This window comes from Mytilus trossulus, chromosome 12 (assembly GCF_036588685.1).
Source record: "Mytilus trossulus isolate FHL-02 chromosome 12, PNRI_Mtr1.1.1.hap1, whole genome shotgun sequence".
Lineage (NCBI taxonomy): Eukaryota > Metazoa > Mollusca > Bivalvia > Mytilida > Mytilidae > Mytilus > Mytilus trossulus.
Genome location: NC_086384.1, coordinates 19,666,364 through 19,691,779, shown reverse-complemented (window position 1 = coordinate 19,691,779; position 25,416 = coordinate 19,666,364). Strand labels below are relative to the sequence as shown.

Sequence of the window (25,416 nt, the reverse complement as noted above, 5' to 3'; positions counted from 1 at the left end):
TATTTAGAGTGTACATGTAATACTGGTAAAAGTGAAGGTTGTAAGAAAGACAATTTGTTTAACCTCTGCAAATTGATGTTTTAATTTTGTAACGCTAATTTTGGGAAGATTTAATGACGTTAATATTGGTTACTCATATTAATACAGAACGCTTCTATTAGATGGCATTACCTGTTTCATAAATATATGCAGTTTCCAATGTAATATTTGTGACGACATTTCTAGCAATGCAACTCGCTATGTTAAGTAGTTTTATTGTGTTGAAGGCTTTCGTTGTAATACCACCAAATACGCGGGTATGGATCTCTTGTGAACTGCATACAAGACTGGATGTATCTCCTGACAAGAAGGTCTGTTTTTATTGTAATACCGAATCAGACATTGGCGTTGAATAACAAAACTGATTAGCCTCTGACAACTTAATTCAGTTAACACTCATGTGGTAACTTATCTGATAAATATCAACTGTAGAGAGTGAATCATTTAAAATTCAGATTGTTATCTTGTATTTTTTCGACAGTATGTTTAGGGTCAATCAGGGTAGATAATTCAGTTGCTGATACCATTGTCATTACATTTGATGTGTCCAGCGGATCTTTTGATATGGTGTCATCGCAAGCTTGATTGTCAACCATCATGGACAATTTCTGTGCCGCTTCTGTCACAAGTTCAGTACCTGTGGCAATTGTGTTAGCATGCGTGCGATAATGCTTTAGTCCTCGTGTGCACAAGATTCGAACAAGCGTTCTTCTAAACTCTCTGTTCATCGAACAATAAAGCACAAAATTGATGGCATTGTTTACTAATGCCAGAATATCCATAACATCTCCAAGGGGGATGTAAACATCCAAGAAAAACCCACTTTTAAATAAGCTCAGTACAATAAGGATTCCTTGAGGAAGTTCAGTAATTAAAAACAGGATCATAACAATCAGCAGTAACACTGTCGTCCTTGACGTATTTAATGGTCGTGTCATAATGACTCCTAGTTTTTTCATCCTTTTACGTCTAACTCTCACCTGCATGTCAAGAGTTCGCAGCAAAAGTCCTCCAAATACAATCATTAACAAACATGGTACAAACTTGGCAAGCGCACTGTAGATGCACATGTTCACAAAATTAATCAGCGTAATATTTGGGGTTCCTATGTTTGTATCCTCGATTATATAAACGATTTCAGATGTGTTTGCTTTCAGTTCGAGGCTCGTTGACATGAAGTTTGGTATCATCAACAACACTGAACAAGCAATAATAACAAATATGCCTATACGAGCCCGAATGATCCGACGAACATGCACAAGATTTCCCGTCTCTGATGATTTCAAATGCATGTATCGAAATATTGCAAGTGATACACCTAACCATATAGAAATAGTGTGAGTCAATGCCGAGAAGTTTATATGAAATAAAAGATATTCCATCCATATTTTCGTATTTTTCTCGGCTGACAACTCATACGTTCCGTACTGAATATAGAAATGGACGACAAAAGGTACGTAAGTCACCATAGTTAACATATCCGAAACAGCCATCCATGTTAGAATGAGGTTAATTGAAGTCTGCATGTGCTTCCGGGTCAACACTGTTATATTTATAATATTAGTTGGAATTCCAAAGAAACAAACGAGAAGACTAACATACCCATGAACTTTTCCATATGCGAGACTGAACGTGGTGAGAGCATCGTGATCAGGCAATTGGGATCCAGTCCAGATCTCATAAGAAAACGTAGTGTTGTTTAAAAACTCCATTATTGATGACTTACTCTGAAATTATATTAAGTATATTTAGTGTATAAAATACAACGACAAGCTAATAAGAAAACTGCTTAGATTATTCACCTAGTTCTACAACACAACCGTTTCAACTTCATTAGTTACATAAAACCCTGATTTTTTAATATTATGGTTGAATTTAACTAATATGATTAGAAACAAAAAGAACATCATCAGTCTAAATATTGCTACTTTAAATACACAGCGTTTTATAGGCATTTACTTAGTCCCTTAAAAGAAGTTTGTCAGATAAATTAACTTGATGATAAACAACCCGTTTAAAACATGTAGATTATTGCAATCCGGGTTTCTATGATGAGTTTATTTATATATACAAAAAAACGACACAAAATCTGTATACACTGTAGAAGGGTGAATGACCTGAACACGTCTTGGACGTCCTTTTGTAACACTTCTGGAACGTGTAACATTATCTATTATATTAACCTTACATTTTTCAAAACCAATTGGGACACTCAAGTGTTCAAATTTGAAAGACTGCTCTTTGAAAAATGTGTGCTTAAATACAATATGTTATACATTCTAACGATGGCATCGAATAGGAAGACTGGTCAAATAAACCTAAGATGCTGTGTTCAAAATTTGAGATTGTCCGAACTTTAGTGTGGTGGGATGCAGACATAAGAAAACTATCATTCAAATCTAAATATAGTAGTAGTTTACCTGTTTGCATGTTACAGATGCGTATGTGTCAATGAATGTGTTCTAACATTCAAAATATCTAACATTTTCCGGCTTTGTCATACGGGTTTATGTTCATTGAAGGACACTTGTGTTGCTTGAAAGGTAAAGATTTAATTCCAGAGACGATTGAAGTGTAAGAGATAAACATTGACACCTCACCAGAGACGATTGAAGTGTAAGAGATAAACATTGACACCTGACGAGAGACGATTGAAGTGTAAGAGATAAACATTGACACCTCACGAGAGACGATTGAAGTGTAAGAGATAAACATTGACCCCTGACGAGAGACGATTGAAGTGTAAGAGATAAACATTGACACCTGACGAGAGACGAACGATGAAGATTGCTTCAGAGAAATATGTCGTGCGGGGATAGTCGGAATTACCCTTAAAACACAGGTTGTTCGAGGATAGGTGGAGATATATTCCAGAGACACTTGATGTGTGAGGCTTTGTAGAAATACGTGTAGTGCGAGGACGCTCAATATGTCCAGAGAAACCTATTGATGTATCACAGAAGGAGATTGTTCCAGGGACACATGTCGTGCACACGGATATCCGGATCACTCATTTGTTTTAATTAATGAACTGAAAGACAACTGTCAAAATGTTTGAGTCAAGAATTCTAATAACATGAATAACTCATGTCCATATTTATTTCTTAGTTTATCGTTACAATATCTATTTCTTTGACAGAACACTGCTGAGACGATAGATATCTCATAACTGTCACAATCTAAATGGAGTTGATCATTAAAAGAAAACAATAAAAAGGTGACCAGTCGAATCACTATCTATTATTTATCTGGTTTCCTCAGTTCACAGTAAGTAATTTGCTCTTTATTGCCGTTTTATGGGTTTGTTATTCAGTTATCTTCTACGTGGAACAGATTTTATTATTCTATTATTTGAGCACCAATCGTATTTGCTATTGTTTACGGCAACATACTTTATCAACTTAATAAGAATGTATTTGTAAAAAATGGAAACACAGTATCTGAAGTCTGTAAAATTTACAAAGGAGCGAAATCGTAGCTAGAAAGTGTAGTATTCTACATAAAATATACTTGTTCCAAAATTGATCAGTATATTATAAGAAGATAAGAAAATATGTAAACTTATTACATATTGAAAAACGAATTAAATTACTTCCGCTTCATATGATATGAAAAAAGTCTCCTTATTATAAGAATATTTGAAATCAAAGTGTTAAGCCTTCTGGAAAGTTTAGTAAATCTTATCAAGTCATATTGAGTCGTACATAATTGTTTTGATTGTATTGATTCAGTATAGGCACTAATAAGATAAAGTGAATACTGTCAAGAGAGTTCAAGATCGATTGTCAATTTAATGTATAATATTCAAGATTACGATTGTCAATTTCTTGTATAATATTTCATGATTCCATTTCTAACGAACATATTGTAAAGATGATGATAGACTACACTTCTGTTATGACCGGATAAGGTCAAAACCATAAATTGTGATTGGAAATAAACTTTTCAATTACACATCGGAACAAAACCAATACTTGTAAATATCCTTAGAGACAATTTCCAAACTTCGGTCTTTGTTTTCACTTAAGACCCTATTTCTTTTTCCAATTTCCCGATAAGTAATATTTACTGAAAGAGTTGAAAAGTGTCCTTCAAGGCCATAACAGAAATCAAAACACGTATGAAGGATGCTATAAAAGAGGAACGAAAGATACCAAAGGGTGAGTCAAACGTATACATCTAAAACAAACTGACAACTCTATGACTAAAAATGGAAAAAAACCAGACAAACAATAGTACATATGACACAACATAGAACAGAGCCTTCAATGAGACATATTTTAAACAAATAGATAGTGTTAGTTATGTCTTTTAAATAGAGGGACTTCTCCAAAATGTTTTATTTTCCAAATGAAAACAAAGTTCTAGTATAAAACAAAACAAAAAACACAAAAAATCTAGTTACAACTCCTACTGATATAGCGATGATTTAAAACTGCGTGCTCTGTGCACGTTACATTTGGGTTCATTGAAAATATGCCAGCACTAAACACCTGTTTTAATAATACGAAGTCAAAGGCATAAAACAAAGTGTTATTTTAATGTAAAAAAAATTTATTACTGAAAGTTACATGACTTTATTTCACAGTGCCAATAAATAATCATTAGACATGATCAACAGTGATTAACGTTTGGTTTTTCTTAGGTTAAATCTCAATTTCCATATTCAATATAATTTCTATGAACAGTTATAATTACGTTAGAGAACGAACAAGCTGAAATTCTGTACTATAATTGAAACAGATAATAAACTCCTCAAAGTAGGAAACTAAATGTTATGTCACCTTTTAAAGAGTTAGGTCAAATTAAATAAAGTTTATTACGAAAACATGTTGAATTTCAATTTGAAACAATAAAATATAGAAACACATGCATACAGGATAACAGTAAATCCATAGTCAGGGCAATACAACTTGCAGCTATTCCGTTGCAAAAACATTATCTGTAATATACGACTCACAAACCGCCATCGATATATATATGTTTAACACCTTTTATACCTTTTTTCAATTCTTTCCTGAATGGAGCTCGTCCACCACTTTAACTCAATGAATTTCTAGCCAGACGTTTTACTATATATTTATCATTTCTTTTCAATTTGTTTAGAGAGTCTATTATATATTTAATGGAACTTCTGTAGCAAACAAGTATCCTCATACATTTATATTAAGAAAAATTCTGTACAGTTTAAGAAACAATGTTTGGTTAAGACCTGTCTAAAAGGTATACAAACAATCTTACATTATAAGAGTTCATTTCACCAATGTATGTGAAGCATGTTCGTCTACCCCACACCATCAATGTGTAGAACAGTATACCAGTATACCACATTGCATGTTTGTAACATTACGACCCTGGTGGCGAATTCAGGTTGGGCTTTAATAGAGGCTGTGAGGGGAACACTGCTTTTTGTTTTGCATATGTTTTACACAAATTAAGAAATCGCTTTTATATGTAAACAAATTATTATTGAACATTCGAATCTAAAATGTCAGTTATCTACAAAGTTATAAACTGGTGTATCGTCAAAAGACGAAAGATAGTAAAATATATCAAAATATTGTTTGATTTTAACCAAAACTGCATATATTTTTGCTTTTAGCTCAGTATTACAATTAAGATGAGAGAGAATTAAGTCATGTTTTATTACCATATCTTTTACTATTTCCATTCGTTTATACTTTTTCTTATCATGCAGTATTCATGTATTTGTTTGCGCAAACCGTAAATAAGGAATTAACACTTTTTTTAGGAAATTAATGAACGCATAACTGCATCTTGAAATACAAGTGATTAATTTCAATTTCAGTTTAAATCATGAGTTTCCAAAAAAATTGCATTGTAATTAAAATTGGAAATTTGTACTAAATTTAGATTTCAGTTTTAACGTACTCACTTTTATTGCTTTTTAAAATAATACTTGATGTTTTAAAAAGCGTAACGAATGACATATATAAAGGGGGTCGGTCATATGCTGAACTAATATGTTATGAAGGAAAGTGTGTTTAGGGAAAATGCACAGGAAACCATAGTTTATGGAAATAGCCGACGATAGCGATCATGTAGATGGTAACAAAGGAAATAAAGAAAGTCAAATATCATGGTACTCTAACCAGTAATATTTTCTAGAGATATTTATTTTCGAGTTCATTAAGCGATTGAAACAAAATTGTCAATTAACATAAAAAATCTTGTTTTGCATATGAAAATCGCCAATTATGAAAATCTGCAAAAATAAAACGGAAAACTAAACCTAAAACACAAGTTCTGATTCACACTTAATCATTGTTAATATAACAATGGCAAAGTCACGAGTCATACTTATGTAAGGGAACCTAAATAAAAAATGTACATAACAAAGGGCATTATTTGGTAAAGATTCCGTAAAAGATACTTTACATCGTGATTGACTATGACAATGGATTCAGAAGAAGAGGAGGTACTTTTATGTACCACATATTGAGAAGATATGACGAGGTCAATGTCATACCAAGTTTAACCATAACATAATTCAGCTGAATAATATAAAAAATATATGCAAAAGCAAATCATTTTAGTACAAAGTAAAATAACAAAATTGCCAATCGCCAACTCCGAAATAAAGAAAAATACAGAAAGTCCCTAGGCAAATGACAAAATAAAAAGAAAAACAGATCAAACGAGTAACGAGTAATATTTTGTTAAAATAATAGGCACCAAAAGTACAGCGAAAAACATCAATTGAACATTTTGTTTAATGTCTATTGTAATTAGCAAATTGATAATATACTGCACTATGGTGTCAACTAAGATGAAACGGTAGTTAAACAGCATCTGTATTCTGCCTGAAACATAAAACAATGCATTTTCCCTCTCAAAAAATGACAATGACAAAGTTTGAATCAATTTAATATCATTTCTTTAGCTGAAAACGGTGATTAAAATGCTGACAACGTGCACGGTGTTGATTGATGGTATGATAATGAGTTCCAGCTTACGTCTTTACAAGTAATCTGACAGAAAAAGGATTAGTGAATAATTATGATTAGCTAACACATATTACATTGTCAGAAATATGAATTTGCTCATTGTTTTAATTTGGGTTCACATACACATGGCAACATTTTCTTGTTTTATTGTACAAATACCAAACTTTTATTGATACAAAAATTAATACAACAAAACCACTGAAATATTTTCATCGTTTTAATTGTTTCAATAATATCTGATCTTTAGAGTTTAAAATGTGTCTATGAGTATGAGTATGAGTAGGGTCGGTGAGTCAATTAGTTACGATATTAAAAGTCTTTTTGTATGTACATTCATCCCTGTAGTTAATCGTGTAGATGACGTGAACATGCGTCAAAAATAATTTGATTTGTACTATTGATACGTTATCAATCTTCAAATACCGATGAAACGTTTTGAAATTATTATAAAGAACGTAAAATAACAAACATACCGAACTCTGATTAATATAATAAACGGAAAGCCCCAAGTCACATAACTAAACCAAAAGCTCAAACACAACAAACGAATGGATAGTTACTGTCATATTCCTGAATTGGTAATTTCATTTTATTGTACAGAAAATTGTTGATCAAATCTGGTTTATAGCTAGCTGACCCATAACTTGTATGAAACTATACCAGGGAGTCCAAAATACCATAGGGACATTTAAATGTATTGGTAGAAAATAAACTTACAGCGTCATTGCAAAAAATAAAACAGAACAAACAAAAAAGAAACAAAAAACACACTAATAACATTACACAAAAGACAACAAAGCAAACTGAAAACAGGACGATACGAACCCAACGAAAAGCTCTGGTGATATGAAGTGCTCATGAAGGGGTTAAATACAGCACCATATGTGACACCTTTCCTTTTCACCATATAAGTAACCATCCAATGATAAATGGAAAAAGATTAGGTGAAGTAATCTTACATCGATGATGGATCATGCCTTGGAATTAAGAAAGAGCGTGGATACTAACGTGAAGTATAGTATGTAGATAAACAAAATCAATAGTAAAATAACAAAAAAATGAACTCCAAGGAAGGCCCCTTATTTAAGGCAATGCAAAAGCTCACACATCAAACAAATGAAAAACAAGCGTTATATTCCTGACTTGGTTCAAGCATTTTCTCGTATTGAAAATGGTGGATTAAACGTGGTTTCATATCTAGCTAAATCTCTCAACTGTATGACACTCACATAAAATTACTATGTTGTCAATTGCATCCCATAATATACCATCAAATTTAGATTTAGACATGATGCTTTTATATTGATTAAGATTATAATACAATATAGACTGCCGTACATAACCCGAATCGTGACAATTTACCTTTTTAATTGTAGAAATCAGTGTATACATGTTTTAAATTTGCTCACACCATGTTGTTAATATAATGGAATACAAGTGAGATGTTTGGTTAGATATATCAAGTCAGATAAAAATATTCATGAAAATGTATGTTCCAAATCAGGAATATAAAAGAGGGACGAATGATATTAGAGGGACAGTCAAATTCCTGAATTGAAAATAAACTGACAATGCCCTGGCTAAAATTGAAAAAGACAAACAGACAAACAATAGTACACAAGACACAACGTGGAAACTAAAGAATAAACAACACAAACCCCACCAGAAACTAGGGGTGATGTCAGGTGAATATAACAGGTTTTTTTCCGTTCGTTTTGGTGTGTTTAAGCTATTGAAATTGACATTTGATAAAGGACTTTCTGTTTTGAATTTTTCTTATAGCATTTTTGTCATTTTACTGATTGCAACGTTGGACTTAAAGATTTCTTTGGTTTTCTTTACATTAATTAAGTGCAATAGATAATAATATTTGTTAGCAGTTCTACAATTTATTTAGCGTTAGTGTTTCCAAATAAATATTCAGTCCTCGATTGATAGTTAAAATCTTTTACGTTTTGCTACAAAATGCTAGCTTCTATTCTGTTACAGACACAACTCAAACATGAAATACTTGTACTTTTAAACATTTCTCTGAAGAAAGGAATTTATATAATTTTCATCAAAAACTTTATTTTATATCTCGAAAATCTAAAATGCCAACTACATGTCTAGTAACGGCATTATAACACGTCAATCGAGTAGTCTGATAGCGGTTGTTTAGTAACCAATCAGAAGTCCAGTTATGGTATTATAACACGATTGTCGTCTGCTTGCGGTAGTTTAGTAACAATTGTCACGCTTTTCTCCAGATAAACGAAAAACACATTTCCTCAAAATATATAATTATGTCACAAAATTTGGCAAACCTCAATTAATTTTCTTTGAAAATTCAATTTTAACCGAACAAAAGACTTCAATCACAGCCGACATAACAGAAGCAACCTTGATTAAAAGTACGCCGATGTATAATAATAGACTTTTGATATTAATGAAGTCATTGTAATGTGTTTCTTTCACTTTTTTTATTCTGCAATCGACCAATTCACTAAAAAAGATACTGAAGGACTAATCAAACTCACTAATAAAATATTAAATGAGAATTCCATAGCGAAAACCGAAAAAAGAAACAACAATTTACAAAGCACAATCGAGAAAACCAAAATAAAAGGAGCCAAAAAAAAATAACCACCAAACCCCTGGGTTAACAGTTTGTAATTTTTACGCTATTGACTTTCTCAAAATTTTAAGATGTGAGACTTTCGAAGCGTTGGACATCCAACACTCTTTTCCAAACCAGTTCTGTCCCTGTCTCCATTAGTTCAAGTAAACAATAGCTGTCATATGCACATAACAGACTTGGGATATAACACCAAACAAACGAACAGATCTAAGGAGAAAATATCATGACAAAACAAATAGAGATTTAGTTTGAGTAAACGGATAATAAAACTAAGTTATTGATACAATATTCCAACCAAATTAGATTGAATGTAGATTGCCATTTATTCGAATAGGAACATTTACTGAATGTAAATACAGTTGTCAAATGCTTATAAATCAATCTTAATATGACAATAAAATAAATGTTGTTACATTTGTAAGTCATCAAAAGTTCGAAGTTGTTTGTGTCTTGAGAAGATTATTTTTGTTCTGCTATATTATTTTTCAAATATGTCTATATTTTTTAAGACGAAAAACATTTCTTTCTCTATAGCCAAAGTTTTTTAACAGATAGAATAAACAAATTGACTAAATCAATCTTATCCCTACACAAGACAATCATATTGAAACACTGTCCTTCGTTCAGATTAAAGAGTTATTGAGACTCATTATTTAATATTAATTTATAGTTATATGTTCAATTAGCAATATACGCGTTAAAGTAATTTCGTTTTATTTTATCCTCTTTGTTTGAATTTGTATTCCAAAGTATAAAGACAATTTAGTTTGTGATTGAATTTAATTGATATGATGGATTCGACCTTACGAAACTTATAAGTATTCAAAGAATGATTGCTGTTATACTTATGGTTATATTTACTTATATTTGAAAACAAAATTAGTTTCATAGTAAATGAAAAATGCGCTTTTGGAAGATTAAAACGTGGAACAATAATATTGATGTTTAAACCTTAACCAAGAATTTGTTATACTAAGCCAGGGCAGACAAATGTCGGGGAATATATGCGTGTATATACTTGCGAAACGTTTGCTTACACATTGAGTTTATGCAAGATTATGAACAGTCTATTTTTTTAAATTTTGATTAGAACAAAAAACGATATACTCTGAATGTCAGGCCATAACGTTATACACGTTAGATTTACTGAATCAGATATTAAATTAAATCTAAGGAAATAGCAGGTTCTGCGATCACATAAACCCTGCTCTGCATTTTAAGCCTGTTTTACATTTGTTAGATAAAGTATTAAAAGGCATAAATAGTCCATAACACGCGATGTCAGTGAATAAAAAACCTGCCAAATTCAAACAAATGTAGCATTGAGAATAATGACAATTGCAATGTCTTTAAAATGTTTTCTGGCTTTTGATATCTATTTTTTTATAATCAGATATTTTTTTTGTTGGTTTGAATGATTAATTTTTCTGAAATAAAGCGGGGGAAAAAATGCCTCATGGACATCGGTAAATATTATCTATGCTGATAAACAATCAAACGGAATACATTGGCTTTTTTCCATTCATTATTATAGACTGGATTATGTGAATCTTTTGATATTAAAATATATCAACTACACTGCATCAAGTGATTTTAAACAACATGTTAAACGTGTGTTTGAACATCAACAATGTCATCGTCAAAACAAATCGGCGACACCGCCAAAACTGTCACCGTTACTAAGGCTAAAATCAACCAAGTCGAAACTATAGAGACTGCATTGCAAATCCTGCAGTTTCTTGTATTTCTAAGTTTAGACAAGTTAATTAATACACTCAGGCACACATTGTGTGCAACAAGAGCAACCTGATATAGTATACAAAAGGATAAATTGTCCAATAGATATGAGAAAAAACAACATTTTGTAATGCTCCATCACCTCGTTTTGGTGACAATAAAACATCGTCATTAATCATACCTACATTAAATGATGTTCCCACGACTGGCTTTGCACGTGTTTTAGTTAAAACTGAATAGTAGCACGTTACTTCTATTGTTACCACACATAACGTTAAAGAATTGTGCAAACAAATTTTCTAACACTTTATCTTTGTCATATTATATATTCAGACGGATAAAACATTTCCTACAATAATCTACAAATCTATCATTGATAAAGTCATTTATAAAGAGTTACGACAGAGAAATTAGAAATTAATAAACACATTTCCGGGAATTATATTATTGTCTGTCATATTAATTCGTATAGATATTCAATATGTTTGTTAGTATACCATGAAATGAACAGCCATTAAGGCTATATTGGTTTTATTATGTTGGCATTTAATAATACATTGAATGAAATCCTGAAATCCTGAAATGGTCTTAAACTTCATTCTTTATTTGGCTGATTAACTGTTTGTGTGCAAGCATCTATTGTGAGTCTTTCTGACGCAAATACTAAATTTTAATCCTGGTATTTATGATGAGTTTACTTGCTGAAAATTGTTAAAACAAAATGATATTCTTTGTGAATTGTTATTCTTTTTCTTTTAAGGCTTGCAGGGTACATGTAGTATGATATTGATACTATTTTTAAAGAATAATAAGAAAATATGAACACTATAAGGTTTCAAATCCTTATTTTGCATTTACAAAAATATAAGTTATGATTATCTAAACCGATTCTAGCTCGACACATGACATTGACACTGTGCATTGGATTTTGTACCCCACACAACTGTTTTCCTATTCGAAGTTGAGATACGACATCATGATTTGTTTGACTTTTATAGGATGTGTGTGTGTGTGTGTGTTTCAGATGACTACGGACATATTCAAAGTATCGTAACCACAATTCCGTCCCATTTGCCTCGTTCTAAATATTACTAGATATAATTCACCACCGATCAAATACTCAAAATTATCAATGTCTAACACGACGAGTGCCTTTAAAAGAGTGGTATAGTCTGATGATGTTCCTGTTGTCTATTCGTTAGTACTGTATGTAGTGATGTGAGTCCTGGATTGCCTTAGCTTTTCGATTTCATTGCTGTTTGGCACTGATATTGTCATTTTGTCTCCACGTAAGAGTTTTTAGTGAACCATGAAAATCCCTCTCCTTTGTTGGACTATGTAAATAATCAGCTAACAAGTAAACGGGAAGTATTAACACAGATTGTATCTTTAGATTACCAGTCGGAGAAAAGCCAGAGAAGTCAAATAATTCAATGACATTGTATTGATAGGATACTTGATTCCATGAATTTTAGACATTCTTGTCAAGGATTTCACCTTATTCGCGTCATTTCTCACAATTGTTCACAGATGAATTATTTCTTTACAAATTATCCTGAGTTTGGAAGGCCTTTTCCTTATGGATGTCTATTAAAGATTCTTTTACAAAACCTCTTACAGAAATAAGAAAAAGAATATTGCTATTAAGATATATATTATTGAACAAAATAAATTACCCGTCGCAGTGATCCATCTTCTGCATATTGAAATAATGTCACTTGAACATGTTACTCGGAACGTCCAGGGTCTGATATTAACCTTTTATTGACTAACTGATATATCAGATGAAAACTAATAAAGAAACAACAAGCGTTCGATACTTGATATAATGTCTCGGCGAGTTTAATATAATTTACAATTGATGATAAGTGATTACTCTTTTTGTGTTAATCCATCATACATATTACGTCATTTGCAAATATACATGCGTTTATTTGTTATGGTAACTAATCAATAGCATCTAAACCCAAGGAGAGAAATTATTTGAATGGAATTAGATAAATGATAACAAAAAATATTGATAGTAGGCATTTTCAAGCACTGTAACGTGAAAGCAAATCATTAAGATATGGTTACTATATGGAAAATAATCATCAGGAAACATGAGTTGCTAAATTTATTTTTCTCAGTTGGATATGCGAGACTTTTTCCTCAAAGGGTAGCATTATAGTTGTCTGATGATTACAATTGCATTATACATAGACAACATATAGTACCTTCATTAAACCTTCAGTTGTATTCTGTCTAATAACAGGTTTACCAATGCTGTGTACTATGTTTTGGTATGTACTAATGGACTTATTAAGTTAACAAAATTAAACCACCAACACAAATCGTATAGCACTTAAATGCGAGTAAACCAACCAAAACCAAACCTTACTGCACTAAAATATGCTTTAACTAATCGAAACAAATATTATTTTATAATGTGTCTGAGTGATCAAACCAAAACAAATCTTTCTGCACTGTGAAGCTTGTTTTGAAAAACGGTTTGTTTTTCCTTTTCTCCGTACAAATAATTAGACTGGTTTATTTAATACAGTTAGCTTCATTCAACACATGCATTTATATGATTTCTTTCAGTTAACGAGGTGGACAAATAGATAAGAATAGAGCTTTCAAGATTCCTAACGTAATTACGTTAGATCTTATTAAATAGCTTCGCATCATTGTTTAAAGGTCAATGTCCTCTCTCACTCTATGGTTCTCAAATACAAACAATAAATCCGTTTGAATGGTTTTAAATAACTAATTTTTGGGGCCCTTTATAACATGCTAATCGGTGTGAGCCAAGGCTCTGTGTTGATGGCCGTACCTTGACCTTTAATGGTTTACTTTTATAAGTTATTATTTGGATTAAGAGTTGTCTCATTGGCACTCATACCACATCTTCCTTTACCAACAAACTGTCCATTTACATAAAAAAAACTCAAAGAACAGAACTTATTAAAAACAAAGCGTCACTTGCTGGTTCTACAATAAAACATTAAATATAAAAAAAAGAAGATGTGGTATGATTGCCAATGAGACAACTATCCACAAAAGACCAAAATGACACAGACATCAAGAGGCAATGCCAGAGAAAACCAGGCAGAACTCGGAAATTTTGTTCAACAGCCTTTTTGAGATAAATGTGTTTTTGTAATGTATCCACCTTGTTTTGTTGGGAAATGACATTTTAAAAAGTCATATTGGGTTATTATGTATAAAAAAATGAATTTGATTTTTCAGTAAATTTGACTGCTTATATAGGGAAATAGGGGTATTAATTTCTCAACAAAAACAGCCTGTTGATATGTAAATGTTCTAATGCAGTAAACTGTCAGGAAACAGCAGTTTATTTTCGTCTTTCGTTTTGGTGTTTAGACATACCAAAAGTGATGCTCTTCAATTTAAAAAACCGATAAATGTTGTAACCAGCTGGGAATGTTTTGACAGAAAAATGAACTTCTGTTGTATATTTGTATACATAATTGAACATTTTGATAAGATTTAAGAAAAGTACATAACTTTGTGGTGTTGGGAAACTTATTTCCCTCACCAGGAGATTTTTGCATACATGTACGGGTGATCACTTCCAGACAGAGGTAGTTACAATATCTGTACGGGAATGAAGATTATTTATAAGACTGAAATTATTGTATTATTTGCTGGAAATGTGGAATATGAGGAATTTAAAGCCATTCGTGAGTAGCTTTTGATGATTCAGCTGGACAAATGCTGGAAATTATACAGTTTTCTCCCACCTTAAAACAGACTCAGTACATGGTATATCATGGACACCAAAAGCAAACTATAAAGATCTAAATGCCATAATTTTGTGCATCTTGAAAACTGGAAAGGCGGATCACTTTGAAGCAGATGATAGTGATAGTGTTTAAAAGAATTCTTTGCGACAGTTATACCAGTTGGATCAGGTAATAATTACTTCTCGGATAAATCATGTGGCCCGTTCAATAATTTTAATACATCCCCCCTTTCCCTCATATTTTTAGTTACAATGTGAAATTATTCTCTGCAAATGTATGATCTGTGCTGAAAGCAATTTTATACAATTTTATTCATCATGTTTAAACATTATTTGAATAGGATAATAATTTAAAATAAAAAAAAACAAAAAAAACTACATGTATCAGACTCAAAAGTTACGTAAAAAAAGAAGATTTGGTTATGATCATGATGATTGCCAATGAGAAAATCACATGTACAACTATCCTCCATATACAAAACAGACCATACATGTCTGTCACCTTATTTATTATGCTTATCATTAATATGTACATGTCAGTAAGGTATGTTCATGTGCCAAAATGAATGTACATGTAGGCAAAATGCGACTTCATGTACAACTGAATACATTTGCATGTACATGTACATGTAGAATAGATAAATGTATAAAAAGATGTGGCATGAGTGTCAATGATAGATCATGATACAACTCTCCATCCAAGTCACAATTTATAAAAGTAAAGACAATCCTCAGTTATCAGGATAGTCATATGTATGTTTATGTCAGATATACATGTAAACAGTAAGCTTAATTTGTTAAAAATCAGGAACGTCAAATTTAAATTTTCTGTAATTTTGATTGCTACATATACAGTGTATCATGATTACATATATTTATTTATAAAAATAAAACTTGTATATCAAATCTTAAGATAATTAGATTCTTAATCCACTATTTAGATGGGAACTTTTGGGACAGCAATACCTTTGTATCATAAAATTGTTGTGTATTGTCCTTCGTGTCCTTAGAAACTAAATTAGACATGTGATATATACATGATACAATTGCAAGGATTTCAAACTTTTAACATTTAGTTCAAAACTGAAAAAAAATATTAAAATTAGCACATTTTGAGATCTTGTCATTAGAATTTAGATACATATGTACATGTACATGTGTGATCCTGAAACGCATAACATATAAGGTTAATTTGACTCAAATATATCAAGTAAAGTTGTTTAGTAATAAGTTAATCACAATTTACCTTTCTGCTTTAAAGTGTTCATTTAGATCATTTTATACATTAACCTGTCCATTTAAAAATAGAATTAATCATACAAAAAAGTCTTGTAACTTTGAATGTTTTAATGTAGTAAGATGCTAACAGCTCATTATATATTTTCCACTGGTTCTTAAGATAAGAAAATAACTAATTTGATTTTAAATACAATTTTCCAAATTCAATTCAAAGAATAATTGATCACCTTATAATCTGCTATTTCTTTAAACAGATAAAAGATATATCAGATGACAGACTTACATATAGAGGAGCCTATAATTAGAGAAATGGATCAAATTGATTTTGAAATTAACCTACTGCATTAATATGAAAATTCATAAGTGAGTACCGGTATCTCTTAAAGTACATTTTTTACGTGTTTATCTATATTTTGATAAAGTACCATTTGAGATAAAGTATGTGAAATCTTAAATCCTGTAAATAAACTAGACATTACATCAGTACATATTAATGTAAATCAGAATAAGAATGCATAACAAATGAATTGTTAAACATTTTAATATGACCAGTGTCAGCTTAATTTAGGAAAATAAAAACACAGATGACACACACATAAAAATTAATGAGACCAAGTGTGTATTTTCCAGATATGCAAGAAGGGTTTTAATCTCTCAATACAAATGTATTTGAAGTCCTGAATGTGAAATCTTCTAAAAAATTATACTAAACTTCAAATATATGTACTTGAATATATGTATATAATATTAAAATTCATCTTATTTAATATAATTAATTTAAAACATTTTCAAGCAAAAAACTGATGTATAAATGTATAGCTTGACTATTCCTTCATTTGTTTTCAGGTGACTGAGCTTTAAGAAAATCACACATGAAACTGTAACCAGATTGGGAGACTCATACAACAGAACATTTCAATACCTATTAAGTTTTTTATGTATATGTTTGACTTTTGGTAATATTTTGGAAGTTACTTTAGTAATTGAGAGACCTCAATGTTGAAAATGACAATTTTGATAGAGGACAATTTTCAGAATATCAACTTAGTTGTTTATGAATCTTTATCTTTTAAAATATTACTGGGTGTCTGAAAGAATATTTCAAAATTTTCTGAAACTATTTAGATATTTATCATGTTTCATGTGTTTATATAGGCAAATATTTATACATGTCATTTATGTTATGCAAGGGTTTATATGAATTTCTAAAAAGATGTATATATATGTGTTGATAAAATAAGTTCCAAATTATTACAGAGTAACAGAAAATGGGATCAATTTATATTAAAACAAATCTGTTATAAGGGAATGAAAAGTCAAAAATTGTATTTTTTAAAATAATTGTGTTAACATTGTTGTGCTTTTTAGAAATATTTACACAAAAAAAAAAAACTTTAATATAAGTATCAATGTAGTATGCCCTTGTTATTTTTTGTTTTGTGCAGTACATGCATTTGAATCTTTATCAAAATTTATGGATTGAATTACTAAACAGAATAAACTAATTGTTATGTTAACACTGTTGCTAAGTATATGTCACATTTAATCAGGCCAAGTTATCCGTCTTATTAACAAAGGAGGTTTGATATGATTGCCAATTTCAAGGCTACATGTACCTATCACAGTTCTCTTTAGGCCATAATCATTGTGATGTATGGAAATAATTCTCTGTTGTCATATTCTGACTTTTATACAAACCAAGTGATGAAGATAAAGGGTGCTTCTATTTCCAAAGGTTTTGAAGAAACTGCTATGGAACACAATAAAAATCGGGAAGATGTAGTATAACAGTGGCGGGTCCAGAAATTTTCATAAGGGGGGCCCACTGACTGACCTAAGGGGGCCCCCTCCAGTCACGCTTCAGTGATTCCCTATATGACCCCCCTGCCCCCCCTAAATCCGCCTCTGCATAATTGTAATCAGACAAATCTCCATTAAGAGACCATACAATGTAAAAGTTTATAGTAATAGGTACAGCCTTCAATAAAGAATTAAACCCCTCTGCATAATCATATTTGATTTTGCAAAAACAAATAGCATGCTTATTTATAGATTTTGTCACTATCAATTATATACGTGCATGTACTCATGTATTCATGTGGTGTCTGTCCTTGATTTAAAATCCCCCCCCCCCAAAAAAAAATATAAATGGAAAAGATCCATGGTCATGATGGTCATGCCAGTTGGGAGTTCAGAATATATAAGGTTCAGAAATGAGGATCTAATTATTTATTATTCGACCGCAAACAATTTTTGGAAATGTATAATGGTATGATGTCGTCATTGTTGTTGTCTGAAGTCACATTGGTTTCCGGACAATACCTTCAGTTTAAATTAATGGATATCTATGAAATTTTGTTATAAGGTTCAATTCCCTTAAAGGAAGGTTTTGATAAATTTGGGGATGATGGTCCTTGGAACACAACAGATTGTCTTGAGGTGCTGCACACATGTGCCAAATATCGAAAGATTTTGTCAAAGGGCAAACAGATAATGCTCCCGACACAAAATTGTAAACAAAAGTCATCTTTTAACTTTGAGGTCAAAGGTCAAAGCAAAAAAATTGTATTATAGGTATCTGTGGCATTGACTTATGATCTAGATGCCCATTCAGTGAGAATTTTCTTGCATCTTCCAACTAAGTACTTTCATGGTGAAAATTTATACAAAAAAGGCCTACAGGAAATGAATAGTGTACATTTTATGCTTGCTATGGTAACCAAAGGAACAAAGTGACGACAAGACTACAACTTTTTTCTTTATTTTTTTTCATCAAAAACTCACTTAAACATGATAAATACAATAAAGATGCAAAAGTGTATGGTATTTTGCCACTTAATCCATGTAATACCATTTTGGTTTGCCAAAGCATAATTTTCTCAATATTACAATTTTCCTTATTTTTTGCATTTTTTTACTGAATTGTTTTAAAAAGAGTAAAAAAGATACCAAAAATTGTACTTTCATTATTTTTATGCCCCACCTACGATAGTGCCTCCGTTCGTCTGTCCGTCCGTCCATCTGTCCCGCTTTAGGTTAAAATTTTTGGTCAAGGTAGTTTTTGATGAAGATGAAGTCCAATCAACTTGAAACTTAGTTACATGTGCCCTATGATATGTTTTTTTCTAATTTAAATGCCAAATTAGAGTTTTGACCCCAATTTTACGGTTCACTGAACATAGAAAATGATAGTGCAAATTTCAGGTTAAAGTTTTTGGTCAAGGTAGTTATTGATAAAGTAGAAATTTAATCAACTTGAAACTTAGTGTACATGTTCCCTTTGATAACATCATTATAATTTGAATGCCGAATTAGAGAATTTATTCCAATTTCACGGTCCACTAAACATAGAAAATGATAGTGCGAGTGGGGCATCCGTGTACTGTGGACACATTCTTGTTTTAAACCAACATAGTACTAGACTTCCATATCAGTAGTAAGTCATAAATGTTGTTTTCCTCTGGTGATAGATAATTGAAAACGGTTAGAAACTGGCTTTTCTTAAATTTTCTCAATTTTTCTTATTTTAGCATTTTTTTACCTTATTTTTTTTTTTCTAAATCAAAAAGATACCAAAAATTTCATTTTCATCATTTTTCACACCAAAATAGTACTAGACTTGCATATAGGTAGTTTATTCATTAGTGTTGTTTTCCTCTGGTGATGGATAAATGAAAACGGTAAAAAAACGGCTTTTCTCAAATTTTCTCAATTTTCCCTATTTTAGCATTTTTTAACCTTATTTCTTGAAAAAAATAAAAAAGATACCAAAAATTTTATTCTTATTATTTTTTACACCAACATAGTACAAGACTTCCATACAGGTAGTTAAGTCATTTAGGCTGTTTTTCTCCAATGATTGATCATTGAAAACGGTTAGAAACTGGCATTTCTCAATTTTCCTTATTTTAGCATGTTTTTACCTTATTTTTTGAAAAAAATCAAAAAGATACCAAAAATTTTATTTCCATTATTTTTTACACCAACATAGATCTAAACTTCGATATAGGTAGTTTAGTCATAAGGGCTGTTTTTCTCCAATGATGGTTCATTGAAAACGGATAGAATCAGGCATTTCTCAATTTTCTCAATTTTCCTTATTTTAGCATTTTTTTACCTTATTTTTTGAAAAAAATCAAAAGGATACCAAAAATTTTATTTTCATTATTTTTTACACCAACATAGTACTAGACTTCCATATAGGTAGTTTTGTCATAAGTATTGTTTTTCTCTGACGACGGATAATTGAAAACAGTAAGAAACTGGCCTTTTCCCCATACATTTCAATGGAAAATAGCGGTTTGAGCCCTTATATTGAATTTCATTAAAAAAAATGTCAAATTCACAAAAAATTGAAAAAAATATATATATTCCCAGTCAGTATGTTATACTGAAAGGGAAAAATATAAGTTTGACCAAATTAATTTTTTTTAGTTGAACAGTCCTGCCTGGTTTTCTCTGGCATTGCCTCTTAACATCTATAGGTAACCGTACGGTCTTCAACAATGAGTAAAACCCATACCGCATAATCAGCTATAAAAGGCCCCGATAAGACAATGTAAAACAATTCAAACGAGAAAACTAACAGCCTTATTTATGTAAAAGAGTGAAAGAAAAATACAAATATGCAACACATAAACAAATGTTTATTTACATTCAAACCACAGTTAAAAGAGCGAATCAAATACAGAGCGAACTTAGACTTTACTTTCAATAAAAGGCAATGTTATAAAAATTAAGAAATTCCAAACACTCAAGAAACACTCGAAGCAATTACGAACGTAACAGAAACAACTGACACCGTTCACACATTGTTACGCTTACTCTCTGTAGACAGGAAAACTGTTTGACATACTTGGAAAGAAGTCATTTCCCTTTATAAAACAATTCTTATTGTATTTGTTAATCCACTATTTTTTTATTGTACGCTGTAATCATTAAACCCGTTTTTGGTAGGCTTCTAATTTTTTATCAGGCTTAAAAATGTTGTTTTCTTTTTTGTTTTGGCACCACATATACATGTATGTCTATTTATGGTTGTCAATTCTTATTTGCTTGTTGAACAAGAAGAAAAAAAAGAAATTGATTAAATATCATTTAAAAAGACGTTGACCTACATTTGTGTACTTTTTTACTCTGTTTCCATGGCCAATTATCCATTTATATCATAGATACCAGCTAACTTACCATTTTTTGCAGCTGATGTTTTATGTATTAATTTCATATCATATTAACACTGACACATCATCAATCGAACCAAATTATTGTGCAACGATTTTCAATATTATTAAAAGTGTGATCTCATAACTAAAGTATTCACATTCCAAAAAGAGGTTTAATAATTATTGTCATATTTCATTATAAAAAATTGATTTGACCGTATAATTGTATACATTGTATCTGAATCGGTGTCAATTTTGAATGATATCACATCAAACGGGAAATCGTAATTTGAATTTTCACGTACGAGAAATGAATAAAGATACTATATTATCTGATCAATTCATCACATTATCTAGTGCTTTCACAGATTGTTATGTCCACTGTGACTTGTATAGATAAAAAGGTCTTATTTTGAGGATGTTAAATGTCGTTTTAGATTGTTTGACTCTCCTTTACTGTTGATTATCATGATTATCTCGTATTTCAATCTCATCATTTTGTGAAAATTAATTTCCTTTGCAGCATGAAACTTTATATGGATTTAATATTGTTACAAACGGGAGATACATGTAACTGTCTAAACTATTTGATGACTCTTCTATTAGTTGGGATCGCCATGGTTCTGTATTTATGCATATTGTATATTGTATTTGGTAGCTAACAACTACTTTATAATATGACGTGAGTGTTGTACGTTTATGAAAATAATGGAGTCGCCATGATTGTTTGCTTTACTTCAAGTGGCTATTTAATGCATGTATTGCACATTTGTTTAGTTTCTTTTGTTACCTGTTCTGACATCTGACATCTGAATCGGGCTTCTTTTAAACTGAATTTTATTGTGCGTATTGTTGTGTGTTGACTTTGTTATTTCGACATTTACAGAGGTGGAGGGGAGGGTTGGAAACTAAATACACATATTAAACCGATCGCATGTGTGCGCCTGTCCCAATTCAAGAGCATCTGGCCTTTGTCAGTCTTGTATACATTTTAATTTTAAGTGCTGGTGTATGATTATTATCACTGGACTAGTATACATATTTGTCTAGTTCTAGCTGAATGACTCATCTGAGTGCGGGAGTTTCAGCCTGCATTGAACATGTTGAAGACCAAATGGTGGCCTTCGGCTGTGTTCTGCTCAAAGGTCGTGTTGTGGTTTCTTTGACACACTTCCCATTACCATTCTCAATTTTTATCAAAACATTATGTATAACAATTATATATACCAAGTCAGGACAATGGCAGTTGTTTGTAACATTGTCGTTGTGATTTTTTTGTTGCTCTGAGGTATTTCGTTGTTTTCCTTTATAGGTGATGTGTTTCCCTCGGTTTTTGTTTGTAACCCGTATTTTTCTCTATCAGTCGATTTATGACTTTCAAACAGCGGTATACCACTATTTATGAATAATTAATCATAGATAACATTTTTGCATTTCACGTTACGTACAAAAGTTGTATAGAATAATTGTTATATCATCATTTGAATAAATCTTCAGTTGGGACAAAACGGGTTGTGAGTTTAATATAAACATTCATTCAGATTGATAACTTTTTCGTTGATTTCTAAAGTTTGTGATTTCGTCGTAGAACCTTATATGTAAAAAAATCAATTCGTAATTCATTGAATCAAAAATCAAGAAAACTAGGAACTCAAGCTATGGAAGGATAAAAAGATCTTGTTCCATATGTGACATTCGTTGTGTTGCTCGTGTTGGTACACATCATTTAAAAAGTATATTTCGGTTAGTCAGATTTTGGAAAAGGGGTTGGGGTTGTAGATAATATGCGTAGATATATCTCTATAACAAATATACTTAACGAGACTAGGAAAGTCACTTCCAAATGGACTCATCTATTCTGATAAATGGATTGAAAAGGCAAGAAAGAAAAAAAGCGTGAAAAAAATGAAAACACAACATGATTGGTTTGTGCAAACTAAGGTGCTTAGAATAAAAAGAAATTTTATAAACTGGTATAAAGCTTTAGTAAAAATATATTGTAAAATGAATTTTGTGTATGATTCATTATCAATTTAAAAACAATGCCCTTTTTGAACAAAGAATGAGGTTGCATGTTATATGCTATTTAATAATTGTCAATTATCTTTAAAGTGCTTTTTGTCGAAAAATGACACACATAAACAGTCTAATAAATAATATATCTTCATATACCTTCATATACATCTATGAAAAATCATCTATATTTAATGCATACAATGATGACTTCAGAGTTTGGAATAGTGCATGCAACTTCCAACAAGGTCATTAGTCACAATATTTTGATTGCCTCTTTGGAACGTTTTACGATGTTCGACAGCAAATAACTGCAATATTTCATATAACTTTAATATACACTCGGAAACAAAATTTCGAATGTATATTCTTCTTCTTTTAAAGAAACGAGTGACCGGTGAAAAATAACGTTCTTCCAATTCGTGAACCAATGCGTACAAACATCATAAACTTAGTCTTCTGTGCACGAATTTATCATTTTTTTCGTGTAAATTTCGTACAATCGTCAATTTTTTTTTCAATCGGTCAGTGTTTTTGTGAAAATATGGCAGGTAATTAAAGTTCGTGTTTTAAAGCCGAAGTTTAACGATGGTCACCTGTTTGTCAACAATCGACAAAAAATAAACAAAAAAGCATGGTAAGAGAGCACATGTTAAACATGTAAATTCAGATAATAGTTTATTTTAAGGACATCCATGCGTATTGTGATCACCGGATTTTTACGAGATGGGTCACACTGAGGTCACTTTGCAAACGGAAAATGTGTCGGGGAAATTGCTTGCTGGAAGGAAGCAATTAAAATAAGGTAAACTTCTTCTAAATATGAATAAATTAAAGAATTTTCTTCCGAAAAAAGTATATGTACATAAGTTTTATAATGAAAACTATCCATTGAGTTATAAAAAACATTTGCATTATTTTTTTTGATTTGAGGTTTCTTATGACTTTAAGTTAAACCTGCACGAATATCGAATTGTCTAGAAATCGAAGAATATATTAATTTATCATTGATTTGTTTAATTTGATTGATTCTTTTAATTAATGGTTAAAAAAAATGATTTTAAGAAACAGAAGGATTTTTTTAGCAAAGGAATATACTGTTTAATCCGTATTTGGTACAATAAAAAGTATAATCACAAAAATACTGGAAAATCTAATCGGAAAGTCCATAATCACACGGCAAAATCAAATGACAAAACACATCAAAAACGAATAGACAAGAATTTTCATATTCCTGAATTGGTAAAGGCATTTTCAAATGTAGAAATGTAATGGATTTTTGGTGTTCTATGCTCTACAACTTCGCATTCAAGCCTTTCAAACTGTTCCACTTTTGAGACGGCTAAAGATTTAACTTCCATCTAGCGTACAACATTATAAGCCTGTCAACTCTGATTTTTCATGACAGTTTGTGCATTTAATACATACTTGTACCCCTCTACTTCCTAGATTTTACTAAAAAGATTTTCAATCAGTATTGCAAAACTACAGAAAATGACCTAGAGTTAGAGTTATATTAAAACCAATCCTCACTATCATAAAAATTCAAAGATATAACCAAACAACAGGAATGAAATATCTAATTGATCCGTATACAACACATACAAGATTTTTTTACATAGAAATATTGATATGTAAAATGAGACAACTATCCACAAAATATGTCACCGCAGGCCTTCAACAATGAAAACATTTAATACTGTAAAGTGAGCTTTAATTTATTAAAGGAATAGGACAGACAAAATGTTCTACAATCCAAACGATAAAAATAAAGACTTGTTCTTATTTTCTTAAAGCCGCAAAAACAAATTACCAATTGTCAATCAGTATTATCAGAGAAATAATATTGTCGAAAATGTTAAAGACATAAATGAAAAACGGATAAATGTG

At 31.0% G+C, this 25,416-nt stretch overlaps 1 protein-coding gene across 1 annotated transcript; it reads right to left on the bottom strand.

Moving 5' to 3' along the window:
- Positions 1-479: 479 nt before the first annotated feature.
- On the bottom strand, positions 480-1,751 carry LOC134692288 (G-protein coupled receptor dmsr-1-like). Its single transcript, XM_063552738.1, has one exon. It carries the CDS (start codon positions 1,749-1,751, stop codon positions 480-482), a length of 1,272 nt encoding a protein of 423 aa, XP_063408808.1.
- Positions 1,752-25,416: the final 23,665 nt, after the last annotated feature.